The sequence below is a fragment of the Lissotriton helveticus genome, chromosome 9 (assembly GCF_964261635.1).
Source record: "Lissotriton helveticus chromosome 9, aLisHel1.1, whole genome shotgun sequence".
NCBI lineage: Eukaryota > Metazoa > Chordata > Amphibia > Caudata > Salamandridae > Lissotriton > Lissotriton helveticus.
This window is the reverse complement of record NC_136070.1, coordinates 9,918,595-9,942,179: the sequence shown is the minus strand read 5'-3', so window position 1 is coordinate 9,942,179 and position 23,585 is coordinate 9,918,595. Positions and strand designations below refer to the sequence as shown.

Sequence of the window (23,585 nt, the reverse complement as noted above, 5' to 3'; positions counted from 1 at the left end):
TTGTGCCCTTTGTTACATGCATAACCCTTCTAACATTAATTATGGGCTGTGAGTCCATTACAGAAGTGCAGTGCTTGGACCAAGATGCCCGCACAGTATGCATCTGCTGGATGTTAAATAAAAGAGAGAAATCATGAATTGGACAATCCAGCCTGCTAACACAGCAGTGGACACTCTGACTAGTGGTACCTGCCATACACCATGAGTGGAGACAAAGGCAAGCTTGTATTTTTAAACCAGCATTTGCAATGCAATAGGTCTCGCATTAGGAAAGTGTGAGCTATTGGTATTGTAAATGACAATTTTTTTAAATATGTGTTGGCTTTGAAAATATATAAAATTAATAGCATTGTTATTTACAAAGCCAATAGCTTACTCTTTCCTAATGCGAGTCCTATTGGCTATGGCAATGCTTGTTGGTAGCAAGCAAGGACAGTTCTGTTGTTGTGCTGAGTGATGCTGTTGTGGTGCTGCGTGCTGTTGTGGTTGGGCTGAGTGATGTGGTGGTGTATTAGAGTGATGTGGTGGTGTATTGGAGTGATGTGGTGGTGTCTCAGAGTGATTGGTGGTGTCCCAGAGTGATGTGGTGGTGTCCCAGAGTGATGTGGTGGTGTCCCAGAGTGATGTAGTGGTGTCCCAGAGTGATGTGGTGGTGATCCAGAGTGATGTAGTGGTGATCCAGAGCGATGTGGTGTTGTCCCAGAGTGATGTGGTGTTGTCCCAGAGTGATGTGGTGTTGTCCCAGAGTGATGTGGTGCTGTCCCAGAGTGATGTGGTGGTGTCCTATAGTGAAGTGGTGGTGTCCTAGAGTGATATGGTGGTGTTCCTGAGTGATGTGGTGGTGTTGTGAGGCATGCAGCAGTGTGAGGCGTGCAGCAGTGTGCAGCATGCAGCAGTGTAAGTAATGCAGCAGTGTGTGGCGTACAGCAGTGTGTGGCGTGCAGCAGTGTTTGGCGTGCAGCAGTGTGTGGCATGCAACAGTGAGTCGTGCGGTAGTGTGCAGTGTGCAGCAGTGTGAGGCGGGCAGCAGTGTGAGGTGAGCAGCAGTGTGAGACGGGCAGCAGTGTGCAGCGGGCAGCAGTGTGCAGCATGTAGTAGTAGGAGTAATGCAGGAGTGTGCAGCGTGCAGCAGTGTGCAGCGTGCAGCAGTGTGCGGCGTGCAGCAGTGTGCGGCGTGCAGCAGTGTGAGGCATGCAGCAGTGTGAGGCATGCAGCAGTGTGTGGCGTGCAGCACCCCCTTTATGAATCGTTTTGGCCACTATATGAGTGGAAGGGTATGCTCAGACATGAGTCCCTTGCTCACTGCACCATCAGGATTCAAGCAAGCCGGGGTCGAAGACGGCTGTAATGCCAGAAACCGGTCCCCAGAAGCTTGTTTCCTTTCCTGTAAAGAATTGGCTTGGTAGTTTGGTCTGCCCTGTTCCCATAATGCACTGGGCCAGAGACAGACTAATTTGCATGTAGCCAGGTTCTGAACTGGGATGGTGCAGTGAGCTAAAAAACGGTGATGGATCAAGCCCTGATCTTTTGACTGGGTAGGAGTGTTCTGCTTAATTCAGATGCTCTGTCCATCACCACCCCCTTTATGAATCGTTTTGGCCACTATAGGAGTGGAAGGGTATGCTCAGACATGAGTCCCTTGCTCACTGCACCATCAGGATTCAAGCAAGCCGGGCCGAAGACGGCTGTAATGCCAGAAACCGGTCCCCGGAAGCTTGTTTCCTTTCCTGTAAAGAATTGGCTTGGTAGTTTGGTCTGCCCTGTTCCCATGATGCACTGGGCCAGGGACAGACTAATTTGCATGTAGCCAGGTTCTGAACTGGGATGGTGAAGTGAGCTAAAAAACGGTGATGGATCAAGCCCTGATCTTTTGACTGGGTAGGAGTGTTCTGCTTAATTCAGATGCTCTGTCCATCACCACCCCCTTTATGAATCGCAGCAGTGTGTGGCGTGCAGCAGTGTGTGGCTTGAGGTGAGGGGGTGTGAGGGTGAGAAGGTGTGAGGGTGAGAGGGTTTGAGGGTGTGTGAGGGTGAGGGTGTGGGGAGTGAGGGGGTGTGAGGGTGTGTGAGAGTGTGTGAGGGTGAGAGGGTGTGTGAGGGTGAGAGGGTGTGTGAGGGTGAGAGGGTGTGTGAGGGTGAGAGGGTGGGTGAGGGGGTGTGAGGGTGGGTGAGGGGGTGTGAGGGTGAGAGGGGGTGTGAGGGTGCATATTTTTCAATATAAAATAATAAAAGCTTTATTTATTAATGCACGTATTTGTTTGGTGTGTACTTGTTTGTGTATTTTTTGCGAATTACTGTTTTAATTTTTTTTAATTGAAATTGTACAAATTGCTTGGGGGTCCCCGGCTTCCAGTAGTGATTCAGTGGGGGTCCTCAGGAGTCCAAAGTTTGGGAACCACTGGCTTAGATAAAGAAATAGGAGAGGCGAGGAGGAAGGGAAACTGGGGTAAGGAACAGCCGACGGAGGAGAACAAGACGGAGGGCATTGCTGTGGGGAGGGGGGAGGAGAAATGCGACACGGCGGGCAGGGGAGGGGGCGGAGCGGCGATGAGGGTGTGAAGGTCTCACATGAGGGGGCGTGGTATCTTAAGTCGTGTTGCTTTGGGAGGCAAGATTTAAAAAAAGCGCCATACTGAAAGAAAGGCATGCGCCGCCTTGTTGAAAGTGAAAGGTGCTGAAAATAAACACATGCAGCGGCACTACTGCTGAAGCGCAAGTGCGGAGCTGGTTAAAAAACCATGAGTAATTGAAATTTAAGGGAGCCTGCTGTGAGGAAAAAAAGCCTCGCCCGCCATTGTTTGTATGCGCTGTGCTTTGCTCAAACATGAAGCACGACGCCCAGGCGATGAGGAGTGTGTAGTATTCTCTTTATATCTATCTTAGGTTGGTTCCATGGAACCTAGAATGCTTAGGTGATGAGTATTCTTATGTATTCAGTTACTGCCTGGTAGCTGATGGTGAGGGTGTTAAGAATAAACCTTACTTGCTTCAACTTCATATTTCTATGTGTATTTACAACTTTTCATTGGCGACGAGGACGGGATGCATTGAAAGGAAAGAGGAAGAACACCCTAACATCAAGCTAAGTAGTTGGACTTGCTTTTTGAGCTTTAAAATTTTTTATTTTTTGTCATTCTGGGAAGTTTGGAGTGAAAATCGATTTTTATAAATCTACATAAGGAGTTTGAGTATCACGAAGTGCTTAATTGACATTATTACTCAATTTGAGCTTCCCCAGCGGCAGTAAATTTGAATGAGGGAAAAAGGGTTTCCCCAGCGGCAGTTGGTTAATTCAGAGGAAGTGTTCTGAAAGATATACGAAGGATTATTTACAATATGTAGTGGAAAATAATTATATTCCTTCTCCAGCGGCATAAGAGAAGTTTGTATGTTGGAAATGGGATCCCCGGCTGGCCAGGGCTTTCGCCAAAGTCAGTCAGAGACCACCACTCCCAAGTCAGGGCAAGGGAGTTACACGCCAAGATAACCCCTACTCACCCTCTAGGTAACGTGGCGCGAGCAGCAAGGCTAAACTTGGAGGCGATGTAGGTTAAGTATTTGCGCACGCACCCCAGCAACAACAACCAAAGGCCCACCACAAAGGAAACTCCACACAAGGTTATGTAAAAATAGCCTTTGTATTATAATAAATATACATCAGATAAAACACACATCTTGTTACACTGTGCCAACAGGCACGGGCGGAATTTACAAGGGATATTGCACAGGACAGGGCCACTTGGACCACTGTCAGGGGTATCAGCACTTTTAGAACTTAGCACTTGTAGAAAGAAAAATCAGTGTAGCACACAATATAAAAATAGAGCACACAACCAGTAATCACTGGTAACAGGACCTCACTAGCACCACCTGTACTAGGGAGAAAACAACCACCTATGTATTACAATACCTGTAGGGGTGTAAGAGGAAAACACATGATGCAATGCATAACATTCATTCAGAGGTGTAAAGGCACATGACGCATAAAAACACATTCAGAGGTGCAGGGGAAGGAAACACATGATGCAGAACCTACATTCAGCGGTGTAAAAGCAAAGCACATGACGCATAAAAACACATTCAGAGGTGCAGCACAAGAGAACACATGATGAATAAACTACCCATTCAGAGGTGTATAGAAAGTACAATTGCGCCAAACTCACGTAAGTCACCACCTGTGACTGTCCCTAGGCCCTCTGGCCTTGTTGGGGCTAGGACGCCCTGTGTCCAAAGTGTCAGGGTCCTAAACGTGGCAGTTGCCCACAAAGTGCTGGGCAACTGGTGCAATTGAGGTTTGAGCCTTCCAGGGCTCAAGAATAACAAGGGGGCCAATGTGGGAACCTCGCTGGGCTCTCAGAACACTGGTGGGGCGAAAGGAAATGCCCCCTGGAGCCTCCTCTGGGCTCTAGAACCACCACTGTGGCACTGCGGGGCCTCTCTGGGCTCCTGGACAAGGAATGGCGCCCTGAGCCTCTCTCAGGCTCTTCTTTCCAGAACGACTGGGCCCCAGAGCCTCTCAGGGCTCTCAAAACGAATATGCCCCCTTGAGCCTCTCTGGGCTCTTCAAACGACTGTGGGGGCAAGAGCCTCTCGGGCTCGAGATACGCAGATTGCCCCCAGGAGCCTTTCAGGCTCAAGTACCAAATTCGGCCGTCTCTGGAGCCTCTCCGGGCTCAACAACACAGGTGCCCCCGGGGCCCCCGTGGGCCTCGCATCCCAACTAGGGCGCCTCGAGCCTCTCGTGGGCTCAGACACCAATGGGGGCGCTCTCGAGCCTCTCGTGGGCTCAGGCAACAATCTTGGGCGGGGAGCCTCGCAAGGCTCAACAAATCTGCCCCCCAGGAGCCTCGGGCTCCACAACACGCAATGCCCCTCTCGTCGGGGCGGCCCCCTAGCAACCGGGGCCGCTCTGGGGAAAAGGCACCACTGCTCCCGCACTCACCCGGTCTCGCTGCAGCTGGCTGGCGGGCTCCCGCTCCTCTCTCCACCGGCGGGACTCGGGGAAGCCTCGCTCTGCTGCAGCACTCCTCAGGTGTTTTCCCTCGGTCCCGGGAAGGCAGGCGCCGCTCTCCCTCGTCCCCGGGCAGCTTCAGGCTTCCCTTCTCTTTCCAGGCAAGTCCCGGGCCGGCAGCCAATCCGAGCGCGGCCCGGGGAACTACGTCCGCTTCCTGGTGTCCCGCTCGTCCCGCCCCCGGCCTGCCTGACTTCCGGCCGGGCGGCGGCGGCGATTTTGGCAAAGAAAAAATACGGCAAGGTGCGGGGCAATGCCGGGTGGGCACCGGCTGAAGCACACAGAGCGCTTCCAAGCGCCAAATACGGGCACAGCGCTTCCAGGCGCTTTAGGGACAATAAAGCAGCGCTTCCTGCGCTAACTGCAAAATAAAGCGCTCTTAGCGCTAGGAGGGAAAAGAAAAGCGCTCCTCAGCGCTATCGATCCAATTCAGCGCCCCCAGGCGCTATAGGACAACAAAGTCCAGCAAAGGTCCTTCAGCAAGGCAGGGGGGGGCAAGGCTGGGCCCAGAGCCAGCACACTGGGTCTCCAGGCAGGGAGACACCCCAAGTGGCGGTCCTCTGGCCCAGCAGCAGCAACAGCCCCCTCAGGATCCTGGAAGAGAACTTTTTTCCAAGGGGACACAGCCCCTTCTTATACTGTAACTTCCTTTGTTACAATGTGCAGGGTGGGGGGAAAACCAGTTTCAGCTGGCTTTGGAGCACTCTTAATGGCCCAACCACCCATTTCATTCACTGGGGAGGCTAGGGTCGTTAGACACACCACAGGGGGGCGGAGCCAGCATTGTGTGGGGAAAACCCAGCCCATCCAGGACACAGGTACACTCCTCCCACACATCACTCATGCTAATCTCCCACTCACCACCGGGCAGACTCATCCAGACTTCCTGGAGCCTGGCATGCCAGCCAGCTCCAGCCAATCACGCTCCATCACCCTCACAGCACATGCACACATATCTCAATGTCCAGAAGTAACACTTCCCTTCTAGACACATACATGCCGCAGACACCATCTCGCAGCATTCACTCTCACGAGTTTACACATACTAAACTCGAGCCTGCACTCCCCACGCATCAGGAACTACCAGGGACACACACATTCCCCATGCATTCCTATGGGAGGGCAGGCCAGCCATACTACACGCACGCACTTTCACTCTGGGACCCAGGGGAAAGTGCGCAGAGACCCAAAAATCACTGACACAGGGTCACACATAAGGCAAAAAGTTTAGGGGCGAACCTGCCCTGCGGGCCAAGTCCAACACAACCCCCTTCCAGCCAAAACGCAGGGGAGAACAATCACCACCGTGATGGACTTCCCTGCTTGGGGCGATAGAACACGGACGCAGGCCCGCCACTGCCGGGACACCCTCCTGTTCTATGCCACGGTGAACCCCTAGGGTTCCTTCTAAAGCTACCGTAAGGACCAGCTGGGCTACCCCACTGGTACTCCTCAGCTGTTTGCGGCCAGGACCAGGCCCTAGGCCACCCAGGTGCCACTGGTTCCTGCCTACTCACGAAGTGGGGGGTAGTAACCCCAGGCCCATAGTAGCCACTCTCCACTCTTCCTGTCTGCAAGACAGGGCTAGACTGCCACTGGTTCTCCAGCCTAGGGTCTACAACCTCAGGTGGACCAGGAGTCTCAGGGAAGGCTCTCCTCCCCTTACCTCTTCTTTTAGGGTTCCTCCTCCCCGTGCGAGGGGGACACCTAGAACGCCATGCCAACCTAGGGTTTAACCCCTCAGGTTGCACCGGGGTCAGAGGTGGGCTCTCCCACCCTCTGCACCCCCTTCCAGAGGTCTGCCCTCTCCCACCTGGAGAAGTTCCTCTGGAAGAAGAACCGGTCAGGACACTGGTTACAGTCGTCCTACCCTTCAGGTCAGGCTGATCCTGAACCTGGACATCCAACCTCCGGTCTAAAACCTTTGGTGGAACAACTGCCTGGCACTCCAGGACTTCTGGGGACTCACACACAATCCCCCTGAGGTTAACAACTGACACATCTGTTGTGTGACTGTCTGTCTGGCGCAGATCTCCCGCCCTCTGTCCACCTGACAGTGCGTGACGATCCCCCAGACCAGAAGTGGCACCACCCGGGTCCCTCCAAGAAGATCTAGCCCAACTGGCTAGTCTCTGGTCCACTGGTGCATCCACTGGGAAACTCATCCCCCAATCACTCCTCACGCTGGACTCCTGTACCCTCCCTAGCGGAGCGGTACTGCCAGCCTCTAGAACCACAGGAGCTCTGGTTACAGACGCTCCAGGTCCTCTACTCACTAGGAGATCCTCCTCAAATGGGCTAACAGGACAGCCTAGGTCCCCAACCTGGTGTTCCCTCAAGAAACCACCCAGGTTCTGAGACAGGGCTTCGGGCCTCGGGGGGCTCTCAGCCACCCACTGACTCCTGCTCCACTGAGCCAGGTAGTCAGCCCCTCCACCCTTCTCACTATACTGGGACCTCGCTGGGCTACACTGAGCCTCTTCCACCACGCTGGGCTGGAAGATCCCTGACCCACTACTTTCGGAGTCACTCACCAATGACTCTACAGAGCCTCTGGCCCTTTCCCAGCGGTCTGCTTCCTCTGCAAGGTCCCAAGGACAAAAACATTTCCACTTCAGCAGGTGCTGGCGCAACTCTGGACACACAACACTGAGCAACTGCTCTTTGAGGAACATACTCACTACTCCGTCCCTCTCATCGTCCGGGTTAGCCGCCAGCCAATCCTCCATTGCATCAGAACAGTCATCCACAAAATACCCCCACTTCTGGTGAGGCGGTTTCCTATGGTTCCTGAACTTCAACCTGTTCTCCTCCTCTGGGGAAACAGGAACCATACTCTGGGAACTGGGACTTTCTAGACTTAGATTTAAATAGCTGCCACCACTGGACTCAACCCTCCCTGGGGGATCCAGAAAATTAAGACTGCGCTCAGGGGATAACCTACACTCTAGGGCTATCTTCTCCCTGGCCAAGGCCCTCTCAGCCTCTGCAGTCCGCTCATTCACACCCAGCTGCGCCATCTCTCTGGCATACTCTAACCGGAGCTTCTCCATGGCCAGCTGGTGCTCCCTCTCTTCTCTCCTATCCACCCACTCCTCTGGGGACAGGGAAAGGGATGGGGTGCTACACCTGACACTGGACCCAGCAAGGGACTCCCTATCTAGGGGGTACTCACTCTCTGCTGGCGCCCATCCACTGTCACACTCACTCTCCACATCAGACTCTTCAGGGCTCCCCTCAGACCCACCACCCTCATGGTGTGCGGCCCGGGCCCTCTCCCTCTCACTGTGCTCACGCTCCCAGTCACTCTTCTGCCACAGGATCATGTTATCCCTAAGCTTGGACTGGGTGTCTGACTCACTCACTGGGATGTCTCTCTCCTTACATAACCGTACCAACTCATGCACACTGTACTTAAACAGGCCACAAAGGTTAAAAGGAGATTCCATCTTGACAGGATGTTCACAGACACGTGCAACACAAGGGATCTAGCAATCTGAAGTAGGAGTACACAATTCCAAAACTTCCACACTCTCCTTAAAAAAAGAACTCACTCATGCGTCCAGGGAAACACACCATTCATCCACACACACCCTCCCCTCGGATCGGTAAGGCAGTTTCTACCACCCCTGACTTCTCAACCTGACCAAAAGCGACACAGGTACCAAACTCTGGAAGCAGGGCGGGGGACAAATGTACAGGACACAATTATCAAATGACACTCTTCAGGAGAAGAAACAATGGAATTTTACCAACAACAATAATCCCCAAAATGTGGTTATCTAAAAATGTAGAGCTTTGAAGTGCGGCCAGTCGCTACTGTGGTACAACGCAAACACAAATCCTTATCCCACCGCTTGCCGCCAATGTTGGAAATGGGATCCCCGGCTGGCCAGGGCTTTCGCCAAAGTCAGTCAGAGACCACCACTCCCAAGTCAGGGCAAGGGAGTTACACGCCAAGATAACCCCTACTCACCCTCTAGGTAACGTGGCGCGAGCAGCAAGGCTAAACTTGGAGGCGATGTAGGTTAAGTATTTGCGCACGCACCCCAGCAACAACAACCAAAGGCCCACCACAAAGGAAACTCCACACAAGGTTATGTAAAAATAGCCTTTGTATTATAATAAATATACATCAGATAAAACACACATCTTGTTACACTGTGCCAACAGGCACGGGCGGAATTTACAAGGGATATTGCACAGGACAGGGCCACTTGGACCACTGTCAGGGGTATCAGCACTTTTAGAACTTAGCACTTGTAGAAAGAAAAATCAGTGTAGCACACAATATAAAAATAGAGCACACAACCAGTAATCACTGGTAACAGGACCTCACTAGCACCACCTGTACTAGGGAGAAAACAACCACCTATGTATTACAATACCTGTAGGGGTGTAAGAGGAAAACACATGATGCAATGCATAACATTCATTCAGAGGTGTAAAGGCACATGACGCATAAAAACACATTCAGAGGTGCAGGGGAAGGAAACACATGATGCAGAACCTACATTCAGCGGTGTAAAAGCAAAGCACATGACGCATAAAAACACATTCAGAGGTGCAGCACAAGAGAACACATGATGAATAAACTACCCATTCAGAGGTGTATAGAAAGTACAATTGCGCCAAACTCACGTAAGTCACCACCTGTGACTGTCCCTAGGCCCTCTGGCCTTGTTGGGGCTAGGACGCCCTGTGTCCAAAGTGTCAGGGTCCTAAACGTGGCAGTTGCCCACAAAGTGCTGGGCAACTGGTGCAATTGAGGTTTGAGCCTTCCAGGGCTCAAGAATAACAAGGGGGCCAATGTGGGAACCTCGCTGGGCTCTCAGAACACTGGTGGGGCGAAAGGAAATGCCCCCTGGAGCCTCCTCTGGGCTCTAGAACCACCACTGTGGCACTGCGGGGCCTCTCTGGGCTCCTGGACAAGGAATGGCGCCCTGAGCCTCTCTCAGGCTCTTCTTTCCAGAACGACTGGGCCCCAGAGCCTCTCAGGGCTCTCAAAACGAATATGCCCCCTTGAGCCTCTCTGGGCTCTTCAAACGACTGTGGGGGCAAGAGCCTCTCGGGCTCGAGATACGCAGATTGCCCCCAGGAGCCTTTCAGGCTCAAGTACCAAATTCGGCCGTCTCTGGAGCCTCTCCGGGCTCAACAACACAGGTGCCCCCGGGGCCCCCGTGGGCCTCGCATCCCAACTAGGGCGCCTCGAGCCTCTCGTGGGCTCAGACACCAATGGGGGCGCTCTCGAGCCTCTCGTGGGCTCAGGCAACAATCTTGGGCGGGGAGCCTCGCAAGGCTCAACAAATCTGCCCCCCAGGAGCCTCGGGCTCCACAACACGCAATGCCCCTCTCGTCGGGGCGGCCCCCTAGCAACCGGGGCCGCTCTGGGGAAAAGGCACCACTGCTCCCGCACTCACCCGGTCTCGCTGCAGCTGGCTGGCGGGCTCCCGCTCCTCTCTCCACCGGCGGGACTCGGGGAAGCCTCGCTCTGCTGCAGCACTCCTCAGGTGTTTTCCCTCGGTCCCGGGAAGGCAGGCGCCGCTCTCCCTCGTCCCCGGGCAGCTTCAGGCTTCCCTTCTCTTTCCAGGCAAGTCCCGGGCCGGCAGCCAATCCGAGCGCGGCCCGGGGAACTACGTCCGCTTCCTGGTGTCCCGCTCGTCCCGCCCCCGGCCTGCCTGACTTCCGGCCGGGCGGCGGCGGCGATTTTGGCAAAGAAAAAATACGGCAAGGTGCGGGGCAATGCCGGGTGGGCACCGGCTGAAGCACACAGAGCGCTTCCAAGCGCCAAATACGGGCACAGCGCTTCCAGGCGCTTTAGGGACAATAAAGCAGCGCTTCCTGCGCTAACTGCAAAATAAAGCGCTCTTAGCGCTAGGAGGGAAAAGAAAAGCGCTCCTCAGCGCTATCGATCCAATTCAGCGCCCCCAGGCGCTATAGGACAACAAAGTCCAGCAAAGGTCCTTCAGCAAGGCAGGGGGGGGCAAGGCTGGGCCCAGAGCCAGCACACTGGGTCTCCAGGCAGGGAGACACCCCAAGTGGCGGTCCTCTGGCCCAGCAGCAGCAACAGCCCCCTCAGGATCCTGGAAGAGAACTTTTTTCCAAGGGGACACAGCCCCTTCTTATACTGTAACTTCCTTTGTTACAATGTGCAGGGTGGGGGGAAAACCAGTTTCAGCTGGCTTTGGAGCACTCTTAATGGCCCAACCACCCATTTCATTCACTGGGGAGGCTAGGGTCGTTAGACACACCACAGGGGGGCGGAGCCAGCATTGTGTGGGGAAAACCCAGCCCATCCAGGACACAGGTACACTCCTCCCACACATCACTCATGCTAATCTCCCACTCACCACCGGGCAGACTCATCCAGACTTCCTGGAGCCTGGCATGCCAGCCAGCTCCAGCCAATCACGCTCCATCACCCTCACAGCACATGCACACATATCTCAATGTCCAGAAGTAACACTTCCCTTCTAGACACATACATGCCGCAGACACCATCTCGCAGCATTCACTCTCACGAGTTTACACATACTAAACTCGAGCCTGCACTCCCCACGCATCAGGAACTACCAGGGACACACACATTCCCCATGCATTCCTATGGGAGGGCAGGCCAGCCATACTACACGCACGCACTTTCACTCTGGGACCCAGGGGAAAGTGCGCAGAGACCCAAAAATCACTGACACAGGGTCACACATAAGGCAAAAAGTTTAGGGGCGAACCTGCCCTGCGGGCCAAGTCCAACACTTATGTATTCAGTTACTGCCTGGTAGCTGATGGTGAGGGTGTTAAGAATAAACCTTACTTGCTTCAACTTCATATTTCTATGTGTATTTACAACTTTTCATTGGCGACGAGGACGGGATGCATTGAAAGGAAAGAGGAAGAACACCCTAACATCAAGCTAAGTAGTTGGACTTGCTTTTTGAGCTTTAAAATTTTTTATTTTTTGTCATTCTGGGAAGTTTGGAGTGAAAATCGATTTTTATAAATCTACATAAGGAGTTTGAGTATCACGAAGTGCTTAATTGACATTATTACTCAATTTGAGCTTCCCCAGCGGCAGTAAATTTGAATGAGGGAAAAAGGGTTTCCCCAGCGGCAGTTGGTTAATTCAGAGGAAGTGTTCTGAAAGATATACGAAGGATTATTTACAATATGTAGTGGAAAATAATTATATTCCTTCTCCAGCGGCATAAGAGAAGTTTGTAATTTAAATTTCTTTCATATTTCTGAGTTTCACATTTAAATTGAATTACGACTTCTCCAGCGGCAGTTTGAAAGATCTGGTTGAGAAGGAATGGAAGTGTAGCTGTGAAATTACAGCGTTTTACTAAAGAAAGAAATTCTGTGGAGTTGAAAGCCCAAGAGACTTTGTTTTCTGTTACCGTTTTCTCCCTGGGCTGGACGGCAATTCTGTGGGACGAGCTCCTTCTTCGTCGGCGTTCTTGTCAGAGTGATGACGTCGTAGAATGAGGAATGGGAGTTGGCGAAGGGCACGCATAAATCATCGAGAGAACTCGAGCGGCTGTGCGTTCTCAAGCGCGAGTTCAAAGGGCACGCATCTCTCATTATTAGAGCTAGAGCGGCAGTTTTTCTTAAAGCTGAAGATATATGTCTAGGTTATGTATATTGGCGTAATATTTAACAACTGACTAAGGAAGATAAGAATTTTATTCTAGTTTAAAGGCACTTAGAAGGGAAAAGTTATTTGAAATTTTTACGCTGTGCTTTTAATTTTTATCTGTTTAAATTTTAAGAATGCAGAACGTAACAACTCCTCCGTTTTTCTTGAGTGATCCTGGTGAGCCTAGAGTAAAATGGAGCAAATGGAAAAAGATTTTTGCGCACTATACAAGAGTTTGTGGCGCAAATTTAAGTGCGGAAAAAAAATACTCTTTATTAATGCATTGTCTTGGTGGGGAAGGGCAGGAGGTTCTAGAAAATGTGCCTTCTTTGTCTCCTCAGGAACAGAGGGGTTTGGATGAATATGAGGTTTGTTTGTTACAACTTGACAAACATTACTTACCTCGTGTAAGTACCATAATGGAAAGATATCATTTTGGAAGAAGGGAGCAAGGTAAAGAGGAGTCAGTTGAGGAATATCTAACTGCTTTGAGAAAATTATCTTCTACTTGCAAGTTTGGTCCTGCCAACGAGGAACGTTTGAGTGATCAGCTAGTGTTGAAATGTAGAGAAGATAAAATTAGAGAAGAATTATGGCTCAAAGATGAGCCACCTCTTGAGGAAGTTGTAAGTATAGCCAAGAGGGTTGAACACATGATCAAATGTGTTGATGAATTAAAACACGACAAAGGGAAGTCTGAGGAAAAGGTAGAAAAATTAGAGGTGAAGGAGGATGTTTCACAGGTTAAGGAGGTGAAAGAAAGCAAGGCCTCGGTAAATGAGAAAGGTAAAGAGGAGGCTTCTTCGTCAGCTGTAACTTGTTATAGATGTGGAAAAGCTGGTCATAAGGCGAACTCGAGGTTCTGTCCTGCGATGAGCTTTCTCTGTCATGGGTGTGGGAAAAAGGGGCATTTTGTAAAGTTTTGTAAATCTAAGGAAAAAAAATTTGTAACTAAAGAAATAAAAGGAATTATATGTCAAGTGAAGGATAAAGAAGAAAAGGATTATCCAACTGATTTGGTTAAGATCGAAGGAATTGAACTGGAAATGAAATTTGACTCTTGTGCACGTATAACAATTGTTTCTAAAGAGTTTTATGAGAAGTGTTTAAAGGAAAGAAACAAATGAACCAAAATGGATGTATGTGCAGGAGGATACGGTGGTGCACCTATAAGCATGATGGGATATTTCAATGCTTCCATTGAATTCAGGGAAAGAATTATTGTTGGGAAGGTTTACGTTTCCAAAGTTGATGATTGTTTAATTGGGTGGCCACATCAACGAATGTTGGGAGTCATACTTAATCCAAATGCTAATCCTCAGATCCAAATTTAGGAGGTTGTATCAAAAGATAACTCTTTTATGGAGGAGTTTCCCAAACTCTTTCAATCTGTTTTGGGTTGCCTTAAAGGCTATAAACATTGTATAAAGTTAAGGAAGGATGCTGTTCCTGTGGTTGCTAAGGTTAGGAGGATTCCAATAGCAATCCAGGAAAAAGTTGAACAGGAATTGAGAAAATTACAGGAGCAGGATATAATTACTTCCGTTGAGGCAACTGAATGGTTGGCTCCTATTGTTGTCGCCAACAAACCCAATGGCGAAATAAGATTATGTTGTGATTTGAGGTCACTCAATAAGGAAGTTGTAGTGGATAAATTTCCTTTGCCCAATATTGATGAATTGTTATCATCTTTAGGTGATGCTAAGATTTTTACAACTCTTGATTTAACTCAGGCTTATCATCAAATTGAATTGACGCAGGATTCGCAAGATCTTACGGCATTTATCACTCCGATGGGTGCTTTCAAGTATAAGAGGATGCCGTTTGGTCTTGTGTCTGCTGCGTCGGTTTTTCAACGTGTTATGGCATCCATTTTGAAGGGTATAAAAAAAGTAAAATGCTATCAGGATGATTTGTTGATTTATGGTGTGAATCAAGAGGAGCATGATAGAATTTTAAGGACGGTTCTAAAAAGGTTAGAAGATGCTGGTTTGACCTTAAAATTTTAAAAATGCAAATTTTCAGTCTCTGAAGTGAATTACTTAGGTCATTCTATATCTGCGGTTGGTATTTCACCAAAGAAAGAGCTGGTTGATACTATAAGAAACCTTGTATCACCAAAGAATAAGGAGGAGGTTGTTTCTTTTCTTGGAATGGTGGAATACTATGGAAAGTTCATCAGAAATTTAGCTAGTAAATCTGGGGGATTGAGAGATCTTTTGGGGAAAACCAAGGAATTTAAGTGGTCGGATGTATGTCAAAGTGAGTTTGAGGACATCAAGAGAGATTTAGTTGCCGCTCCTGATTTGCAAGCATTTGTTCCTTTTGAAGAGACTTATGTTATCACTGATGCCAGTTCAAAGGGTTTGGGGGCAATTTTAAAACAAAGAAGGAATGGACAGGAGAAGCGTATTGCCTGTGCTTCAAGGAGTTTGAGAGGTGCGGAACTGAACTATTCGGTCATTGAGAAAGAAGCTTTGGCCATATTCTGGGCTTTAAATAAGTTCAGGAATTTTCTGTGGGGTCAGAAGTTTAAAGTTTGTTCTGATCATAAACCACTAAGGGAGATTTTCATGGTGAAAGGTTTGGATAATGTTTCTTCAAGGATCAGAAGATGGGTGATTGGTCTTCAAGAATTCTGCTTTGAAATTGATTATATACCTGGTGTGGAGAATGTATCTGCAGATTGTCTTTCACGTCTTGTTGATGATTCTCATGAAGTTGTTTATGAGGAAATGGATTGTGAAAGTGAAGTAAATGTTTGTGAAATTACCTCTGGTGTTATACTTGAAGAAGAATGTTTGGAGGAGTGCAGTAAAGATTGTGAGATTAATGGTGTGATTGCTTCTGTAACGAGCAATACTGATTTTAAAAAGGGTTTGTCTAAAGTGTGGCATTTGATCAAGAATGAGTTGTCTGTGGAGAATGGTGTTCTTTTAAGGGGTTCTAAGTTAATTCCTCTGAGTTCTTTGAGGAAAAGGTTGATTGAAGAGGCTCATCAAGGACATATGGGAATTGTAAAAACAAAGGAAAGGATTCGTTGTTCTTTTTGGTGGCCAGGGATGGATTTGGAAATTGAAAGGGAGGTGAGGGAATGTTTGCATTGTAAAGTAAGTGATAAAGTTTTAGTATCTCGTACTGCTCCCATGATCTGTCGTGATCTCCCATGTGGACCTTGGGAGGACATTGCTATTGATATTGTGGGTCCACTCTCAGGTGAGCATCGAACTCCTTATTTGATAGTTGTGATTGATCTCTATTCAAGGTGGGTTGAGATCTCTTCTGTTTCTAAGGTAACCTCTTCATCGGTCATTGATTTTCTTAAGGAAATTTTTAAAAGAGAGGGTTTTCCAAAATCTCTGTTGTCAGATAATGGTCCTCAGTTTTGCTCTGGTATGATGTCTGATTTTTTGTTGTCTTGTGGCATTAAACATAAAAGATCTTCTGTCTATCACCCAGAGACGAATGGGACCGTGGAAAGGTTTAATAGGGTGATAAAGGAGAACATTCAGCTTTCAAGGGTGAATGCGTTAGATTGGAAGGCGGAATTGCAGAAGTGTATTCTGGCGCATAGGTTTTCACCACAGATGTCAACCATGAAAACTCCATTTGAGCTGTTTAAAGGAAGAACTCCCAATACTAGTTTGAGTCCGGCATGGATGTTCTGGGGAAAAGGAGTAAAGGATAATGGTATTGGTGAATGGAGACTGAGAGAGATAGAACTATGTCTGAAAAATAAGAGGTGTTTTAATGAAAGGAAAAGGGTACAAGAAGGGAGAGTTGAAGTTGGGGATGAAGTAAAGGTCAGGGCTCCCGTAGGTTCTTTGTCCTGGTCCAAATACTCTTGTCCCATGAAGGTTATCAAATGTTTTAATAATTCTGTGAAGTTGGAAAATGGTAAGATATGGAATTTAAATCGTGTTGCAATAGTTAAAAAATGCAATGCTGATATGGATACTCGTGCACGTCAAACCATCTCTTCTAAGGGCACGGTGGTGAATCCAAGTAGATTAAGTTCACGTGTTAGGAAAGTACCAACTTACCTCAGTGATTACACCACTTGAAAATTCTCTTTACTTTCTTGTGGTGATTTCTTTTCCTGTATTTTGTGCTAGGTTGTAATTTTGATGCCTGCTTCATATGTTGTTTCATTTGTATTATTTCTGCAAGTTTCATCTTATTATAAGAAAGAGGATGTGTAGTATTCTCTTTATATCTATCTTAGGTTGGTTTCATGGAACCTAGAATGCTTAGGTGATGAGTATTCTTATGTATTCAGTTACTGCCTGGTAGCTGATGGTGAGGGTGTTAAGAATAAACCTTACTTGCTTCAACTTCATATTTCTATGTGTATTTACAACTTTTCAGAGTGCACGACCCCAGAGCCTAACCCTGCTTGGTGTACATTTAAGAACTCCGTTTGGTCTCTCATGAAGGGGCGTGGGATCTTAAGTTGCGTCGCTGCGGGAGGCAAGATAAAAAAACAAGTTAAACAAGTTTTAAGAGGAGACGCGGCCGTGAAACTGAAAGTACGGCCGACCGGCCGTGAATAATTAGGGGGTGAGAAATGCGCTGGGAGGGCTGCCTTTGATGTGGTAATGCGAGGCAGGCAGGCAGGCGGCTGGTGGCATTGTGCACGCGCTTTTTAGGGCTTGCACTTGCGCAATGACCTAAAAAGCACATGCATTGCAAGAAATCGCCAGTGGAATTGCCAGTTAGGTAAACTCTCGATAAGCCCCTATATATCTCGCTCCCACTCAATGCGCATGCGCATTGAGATAGGTCGCTCGACCTAAACAGTACGCTGACAGTTTGAAAAAATAACTGTCAAAATGCGATGGAAAAGAAGTCTACATGTTTCAGCCGCTAGGCTTTCGTCAGGACCAATCTAGCGCTACTGCAAAAATTGATAGTGCAATCAAACACAAAAGAAAAAACTGGTTTGGTATGATACAACCTACCAGTATCCAGTAGCTCCCATCAGGTAAGCCTACCTTGCAGGAACATACAAAATCCTTCCTAAAGAAGCAACAATAAAGAACTGCCATACATATCGACAAAATCAAATCTCATCACTTCTTCCTTGATCCAGGCTATCCACGAATCTCATTGACCATACTCTATCATGTTACATACACTGGCAGACATGTCCAGCCAACCACTTTTAAGTATAAAGACAACTTTGAAAAAATAATCAACGCACTTACCCAAATCTATGTGGGAGTACTCCTCACCTCTCCCCTACTGCTCAGGGGATGAGGCCCGCTCTAAAACACGTAAATGTAACAGATCACACTAAAAAATAATGATCTCTGTGGATCATTTCCTAATAAAACCTAGACACTTCCCAAGCAAAGACTTCAAACAGGAATATCCCTGTAAGTTATTTACACATAAAATACCTAATGCCAAAATACTCCTACGATGTAACGTTCATAATCTAAGTATATAGACCAGATCGATTGGCATATTAGTACACCCCTACAGGTCAGACTAATCAGTCAATACTCATGAGAGAAATAGCCTAGTGAGCCATGAATCATGCTTTGTAAAAATGCCATGTATATTATGCTGTCAAATATACTAAGTTCCTAAGAAGGGGTGAAAGTAAGATAAAAATGTACCCCCTCTAAAATTGTTTCAAACTTGATGTACGATAATATGTAGATCAAGTAAAGGGGTAGACAGTATAGTTCACTAAAAACGATCCCCCAAAGAAACAAGCCGGTTGTGGCATTAGGATGTCAGTTATAAGCCTAAGTCAGAACGAGAGCAGATCTTAGGCAGTTGGCAGGTTTCTACGAGGAAAAAGCCGATACAAGGTAGCGGCCGCAGGCTCATCCGAATCTGATGATAGACGGTAGAGCAATGTGAAAAACTATGGTAGAGCAATGTGAAAAACAACTGGGGCTTGTACACCAAACAAAACCAGATGTCGCTTACCTATCCGTCGGTACCCCGGGAGAAAACTGAGCTGAGGGGGAGGTAAAGGCGACATCTCTTAGGTGGTTACAAATAGTCCCAAAAAGTAGACTTCATTGAAATTGGAGTTGGAAAACGGAAGTAATCTCACCCGAACGCCACGTCAGGAAAGCGGAAGGAGACGCCGAGAACAAGAATCACTGCGCATGCGTATGGTGCGCGATCTGTCTCGCGGTATCTTCTTCCCAATGTGTCATGGAATATGTAGTTTGCATCCCAACTGGAATCACGAAAAAGTGTGTTGGGCAATGTTGCAAAACTTAGATGTTCTGCCAAGTACTTGAGCCATTGAATTGCTAGTCGATAATGTAGACAACGTGTATTTCATCAGCATTCACTCATCAGAAGATTTTTAATGACAAAACATATCTATAAGCAGATGTCAAAAATAGCTTACAGTCTATCTGCATAAATATGTATCTATATATACCACCCTACCAATTCATTTCTGATTCTGTATGAACTACAAGATTGGTCATCAGATAAACAAGGGGACAGGAGGGGGTAAAGGGGGGGGGGGGGTGTTTCAAAGACCATGAGGGAAAGTTCAAGATATATAAGGAGGATAAACTTTACCTCCTCAATCATTCAGCTAATAAACAACCCAATAAAGTAGTAGCATTCAATACGCTCTATAAAAGAGGCTATGTTAAACCTTTTATGTCATATAGTTGTTTCATCACAATACTCTACAAGGGAGGGTGTATGAGACTAGATAGTGCATGTGTGTTGTTTTGTGCTACAGATATTGAACAATTACGTATTTGGTGCGTACAGTTATGCAGTCTTATGGCCATAACATCTCGTCACATGGTATAACTGGGAACCCGGCTAGCTGTACTTAATCAGATCCTGATCATAGAGTGATCCTCGGGATGGCATCATTCATACCAAGAATGTCGGATTTGATTCTAAATACCCATTTCTGTTCTTTGACAAACAGGAATCTTGAAACATCATTGACATGTGGTGGAACAGAAGGTTGTTTCAAGACAATCCCCTTCATATCTTCAGCTTTATGATTCATAGTCAAAAAGTGATTGGTAAGGCCAGTGGACTGTTTCTTGCACCGTATCGTGCTCTTATGTTCACTGATCCGCTGTTTAATCCTGCGTGTTGTCATGCCTATATATCTTAATGCGGTACAAAAGGGGGTGGTGATGGACGGAGCATCTGAACCAATCAAACACTCACACCCAGTCAACAGATCTGGGTTTAATCCATCACCGTTCTTTAGCCCACTCTGCCACCCGAGTTCAGACATGGCCATATGCAAATCAGTCTGACCCTGTGCCTCATGGGAACAGTCCAGCTCGAATTAACAAGCCATGCCTTCCCTGGACCGGAAACAAGCTTCCTAGGACCGGTTTCTGGAATTCCAGCCGTCTTCAGCCAGGCTTGCTTGAATCCAGTGGCAAAGTGAGCAAGGGACTCACGTCTGAGCATACCCTGCCAACTTATGGCGAACAAAGCGGTACAAAAGGGGGTGGGCAGGCTGAACAGGAGCCACAAGCGTAGTGACCCTGAACAGGAGGTAGGCCCCAGAGTGTATTGGCTGGAACTACAGCTTGGGTCCTGGGTCTAGTATGGCTCAGGCTATCTCTTAGACTCGTGCCCCTTTTACACGAGAAAAGGGGGAGAGGGATAGTATCCGTCGCCACATTCAGAATTTTCCAATGTTTCTGAACTGACCTTTGTACTTGATTCGAGAGTACACTGTGGGGCTCATTAGGATGGCGGACGGAAGAGCGACTGCAGCCCTGGAGTACGCGGAAAATGCCTTTTCCGTGTCCGCCAGCCGCGGACACTCTGTCCGCCATATCAGGATAGGAAATAGTGACAAAATTCCGTCCGCGACGGAAAAGCACGCACCGCCGCCCAATACACCCGACCACGCGGCGGACGGAACGAATCCTGAGACCCCGCCGTACGTACTGACGTGTAAGACCGTCCCCCAAATCAAGATGGCGGAAAATACACATAAAACCGCTGCGGAAAAACAACCTGTCTGAACACGGCGGATTCCCCACAGCGAAGATAAGATACATAGCAGATATACCCACCACAAGCTGTTCGCCACCATGGACCCAGCGCTACACGCTTTCCCGATGCTCTTTGCGATCCACCACGTCCTAGTCTTGGCCCACCATCGACGCCGACGCAGGTAAGGCACAAACCATTGGCTGTCTGGAGGGGAATACCTGCAAGGGTCGTGACGTAGGGAGGGGGAGTGTCATGTTACCGAAACCACTGATTAGAAGCAAATCAAAATACACATGTGTAGTACGCAAGCAGGAATGACAAGTACAAACCACGAGACATGATTGACTACCTTTATTACACATAATAGGGGTATAATCACAGTGTATGCGTGAGCATGGGCAAAGTGGGCACCAGAGCATGAACATCAGAGGCAGCACATCAGAGGGCAGAATGCAGTATCACAGCATCAACAGGCCATTGTGGACAACACAGCAGGTACATCAGAGGCAGCACATCAGAGGGCAGAATGCAGTATCACAGCATCAACAGGGCATTGTGCCCAACGGAGCAGGTACATCAGAGGCAGCACGTGAGAGGGCAGAATGCAGTATCACAGCATCAACAGGGCATTGTGGACAACAGAGCAGGTACATCAGAGGCAGCATGTGAGAGGGCAGAATGCAGTATCACAGCATCAACAGGGCATTGTGCCCAACAGAGCAGGTACATCAGAGGCAGCACGTGAGAGGGCAGAATGCAGTATCACAGCATCAACAGGGCATTGTGGACAACAGAGCAGGTACATCAGAGGCAGCACGTGAGAGGGCAGAATGCAGTATCACAGCATCAACAGGGCATTGTGGACAACAGAGCAGGTACATCAGAGGCAGCACGTGAGAGGGCAGAATGCAGTATCACAGCATCAACAGGGCATTGTGGACAACAGAGCAGGTACATCAGAGGCAGCACATCAGAGGGCAGAATGCAGTATCACAGCATCAACAGGGCATTGTGCCCAACAGAGCAGGTACATCAGAGGCAGCACATGAGAGGGGCTAAGTGCATCAACAGTCCATAGCACTGAACATGTCCATCAGAGGCAGCACATCAGAGGGGCTAAGTGCATCAACAGTCCATAGCACTGAACATGTCCATCAGAGGCAGCACATCAGAGGGGCTAAGTGCATCAACAGTCCATAGCACTGAACATGTCCATCAGAGGCAGCACGTGAGAGGGGCTAAGTGCATCAACAGTCCATAGCACTGAACATGTCCATCAGAGGCAGCACGTGAGAGGGCAGAATGCAGTATCACAGCATCAACAGGGCATTGTGCCCAACGGAGCAGGTACATCAGAGGCAGCACGTGAGAGGGCAGAATGCAGTATCACAGCATCAACAGGGCATTGTGGACAACAGAGCAGGTACATCAGAGGCAGCACGTGAGAGAACAGAATGCAGTATCACAGCATCAACAGGGCATTGTGCCCAACAGAGCAGGTACATCAGAGGCAGCACATCAGAGGGCAGAATGCAGTATCACAGCATCAACAGGGCATTGTGGACAACAGAGCAGGTACATTAGAGGCAAAACATGAGAGGGCAGAATGCAGTATCACAGCATCAACAGGGCATTGTGCCCAACAGAGCAGGTACATCAGAGGCAGCACATCAGAGGGCAGAATGCAGTATCACAGCATCAACAGGGCATTGTGCCCAACAGAGCAGGTACATCAGAGGCAGCACATCAGAGGGCAGAATGCAGTATCACAGCATCAACAGGGCATTGTGGACAACAGAGCAGGTACATCAGAGGCAGCACGTGAGAGGGCAGAATGCAGTATCACAGCATCAACAGGGCATTGTGGACAACAGAGCAGGTACATCAGAGGCAGTAAACGAGATGGCAGAATGCAGTATCACAGCATCAACAGGGCATTGTGCCCAACAGAGCAGGTACATCAGATGCAGCACAAGTACGTGTTCCAACCAACCCGTCCCAGGGACCACAACAGTGCAAGGCTGTTCTCAATGGACAATGGACACACCATGTGAAATAACATGTGAGTGAAGTGAACAGCACCTCACATCACAGAATCAGGTGGACTGCGTGAACTACCTGCCTCGGACACACTGCCAGCATCAGAAACAGGAGTGTGAGACACAGCCACAACCCGAGTGACACACACATGGGCCACAGACCCAGACACACTGCCAGCACCAGAAACAGGAGTGTGAGACACAGCCACAGCCCGAGTGACAGACACATGGGCCACAGACCCAGACACACTGCCAGCACCAGAAACAGGAATGTGAGACACACCCACAGCCCGAGTGACACACACATGGGCCACAGACCCAGACATACTGCCAGCACCAGAAACAGGAGTGTGAGACACAGCCACAGCCCGAGTGACAGACACATGGGCCACAGACCCAGACACACTGCCAGCACCAGAAGCAGGAATGTGAGACACAGCCACAGATGTAGTGACTGACACGTGAGCCACAGACCCAGACACACTGCCAGCACCAGAAACAGGAGTGTGAGACACAGCCACAGATCTACTCACTGACACATGAGCCATAGACCCAGATACACTGCCAGCACCTGAAACAGGAGATGGCACGACTGAGACTGTGCTACTACATGATGCATGACAGCAAACAACAGACACAGTGCCACTATCTGATACATGAGAGTCAACTGCACCTGCGCCACTGGGACCACTTAAATGATGAGCCACAGGGCTGTATGGGCCAGGAGGCAGGGTGGCCTTGGGAGCTGGGGATAGCTGTACTTTAGCGACATCGGGGTGGGCAGGTGTCAATGGTGTGTGTCTGCGTTTCTTAGGGATATGTGAGTGCACCCTGGACAGGACAGGGCTGGCAAGTGGTGGTGACTCAAAACAAATATCACCCACCATAGGTGGAGCATCTGCTGCCGGGGATCAGCTTTCTGGGGACGTGCTGGAGC

General features: G+C 48.8%; 1 protein-coding gene and 1 long non-coding RNA gene across 5 annotated transcripts in view; one reads left to right on the top strand and one right to left on the bottom strand.

The window, feature by feature from the left end:
* The window catches only part of LOC144780851 (uncharacterized), a 300,811-nt gene extending 282,088 nt beyond the window's left edge, over positions 1 to 18,723 (bottom strand). The window contains exon 1 of the mRNA XM_078659348.1: positions 18,588 to 18,723. Within this exon, the coding sequence (XP_078515474.1) occupies positions 18,588 to 18,642 (55 nt within the window). The 5' untranslated portion in view covers positions 18,643 to 18,723. The remainder of the gene's footprint in view (positions 1 to 18,587) is intronic.
* LOC144780855 (uncharacterized) overlaps positions 1 to 23,585 on the top strand; it is an 800,768-nt gene that overhangs the window by 584,848 nt on the left and 192,335 nt on the right. The gene's annotated exons all lie outside the window — the stretch shown is intronic.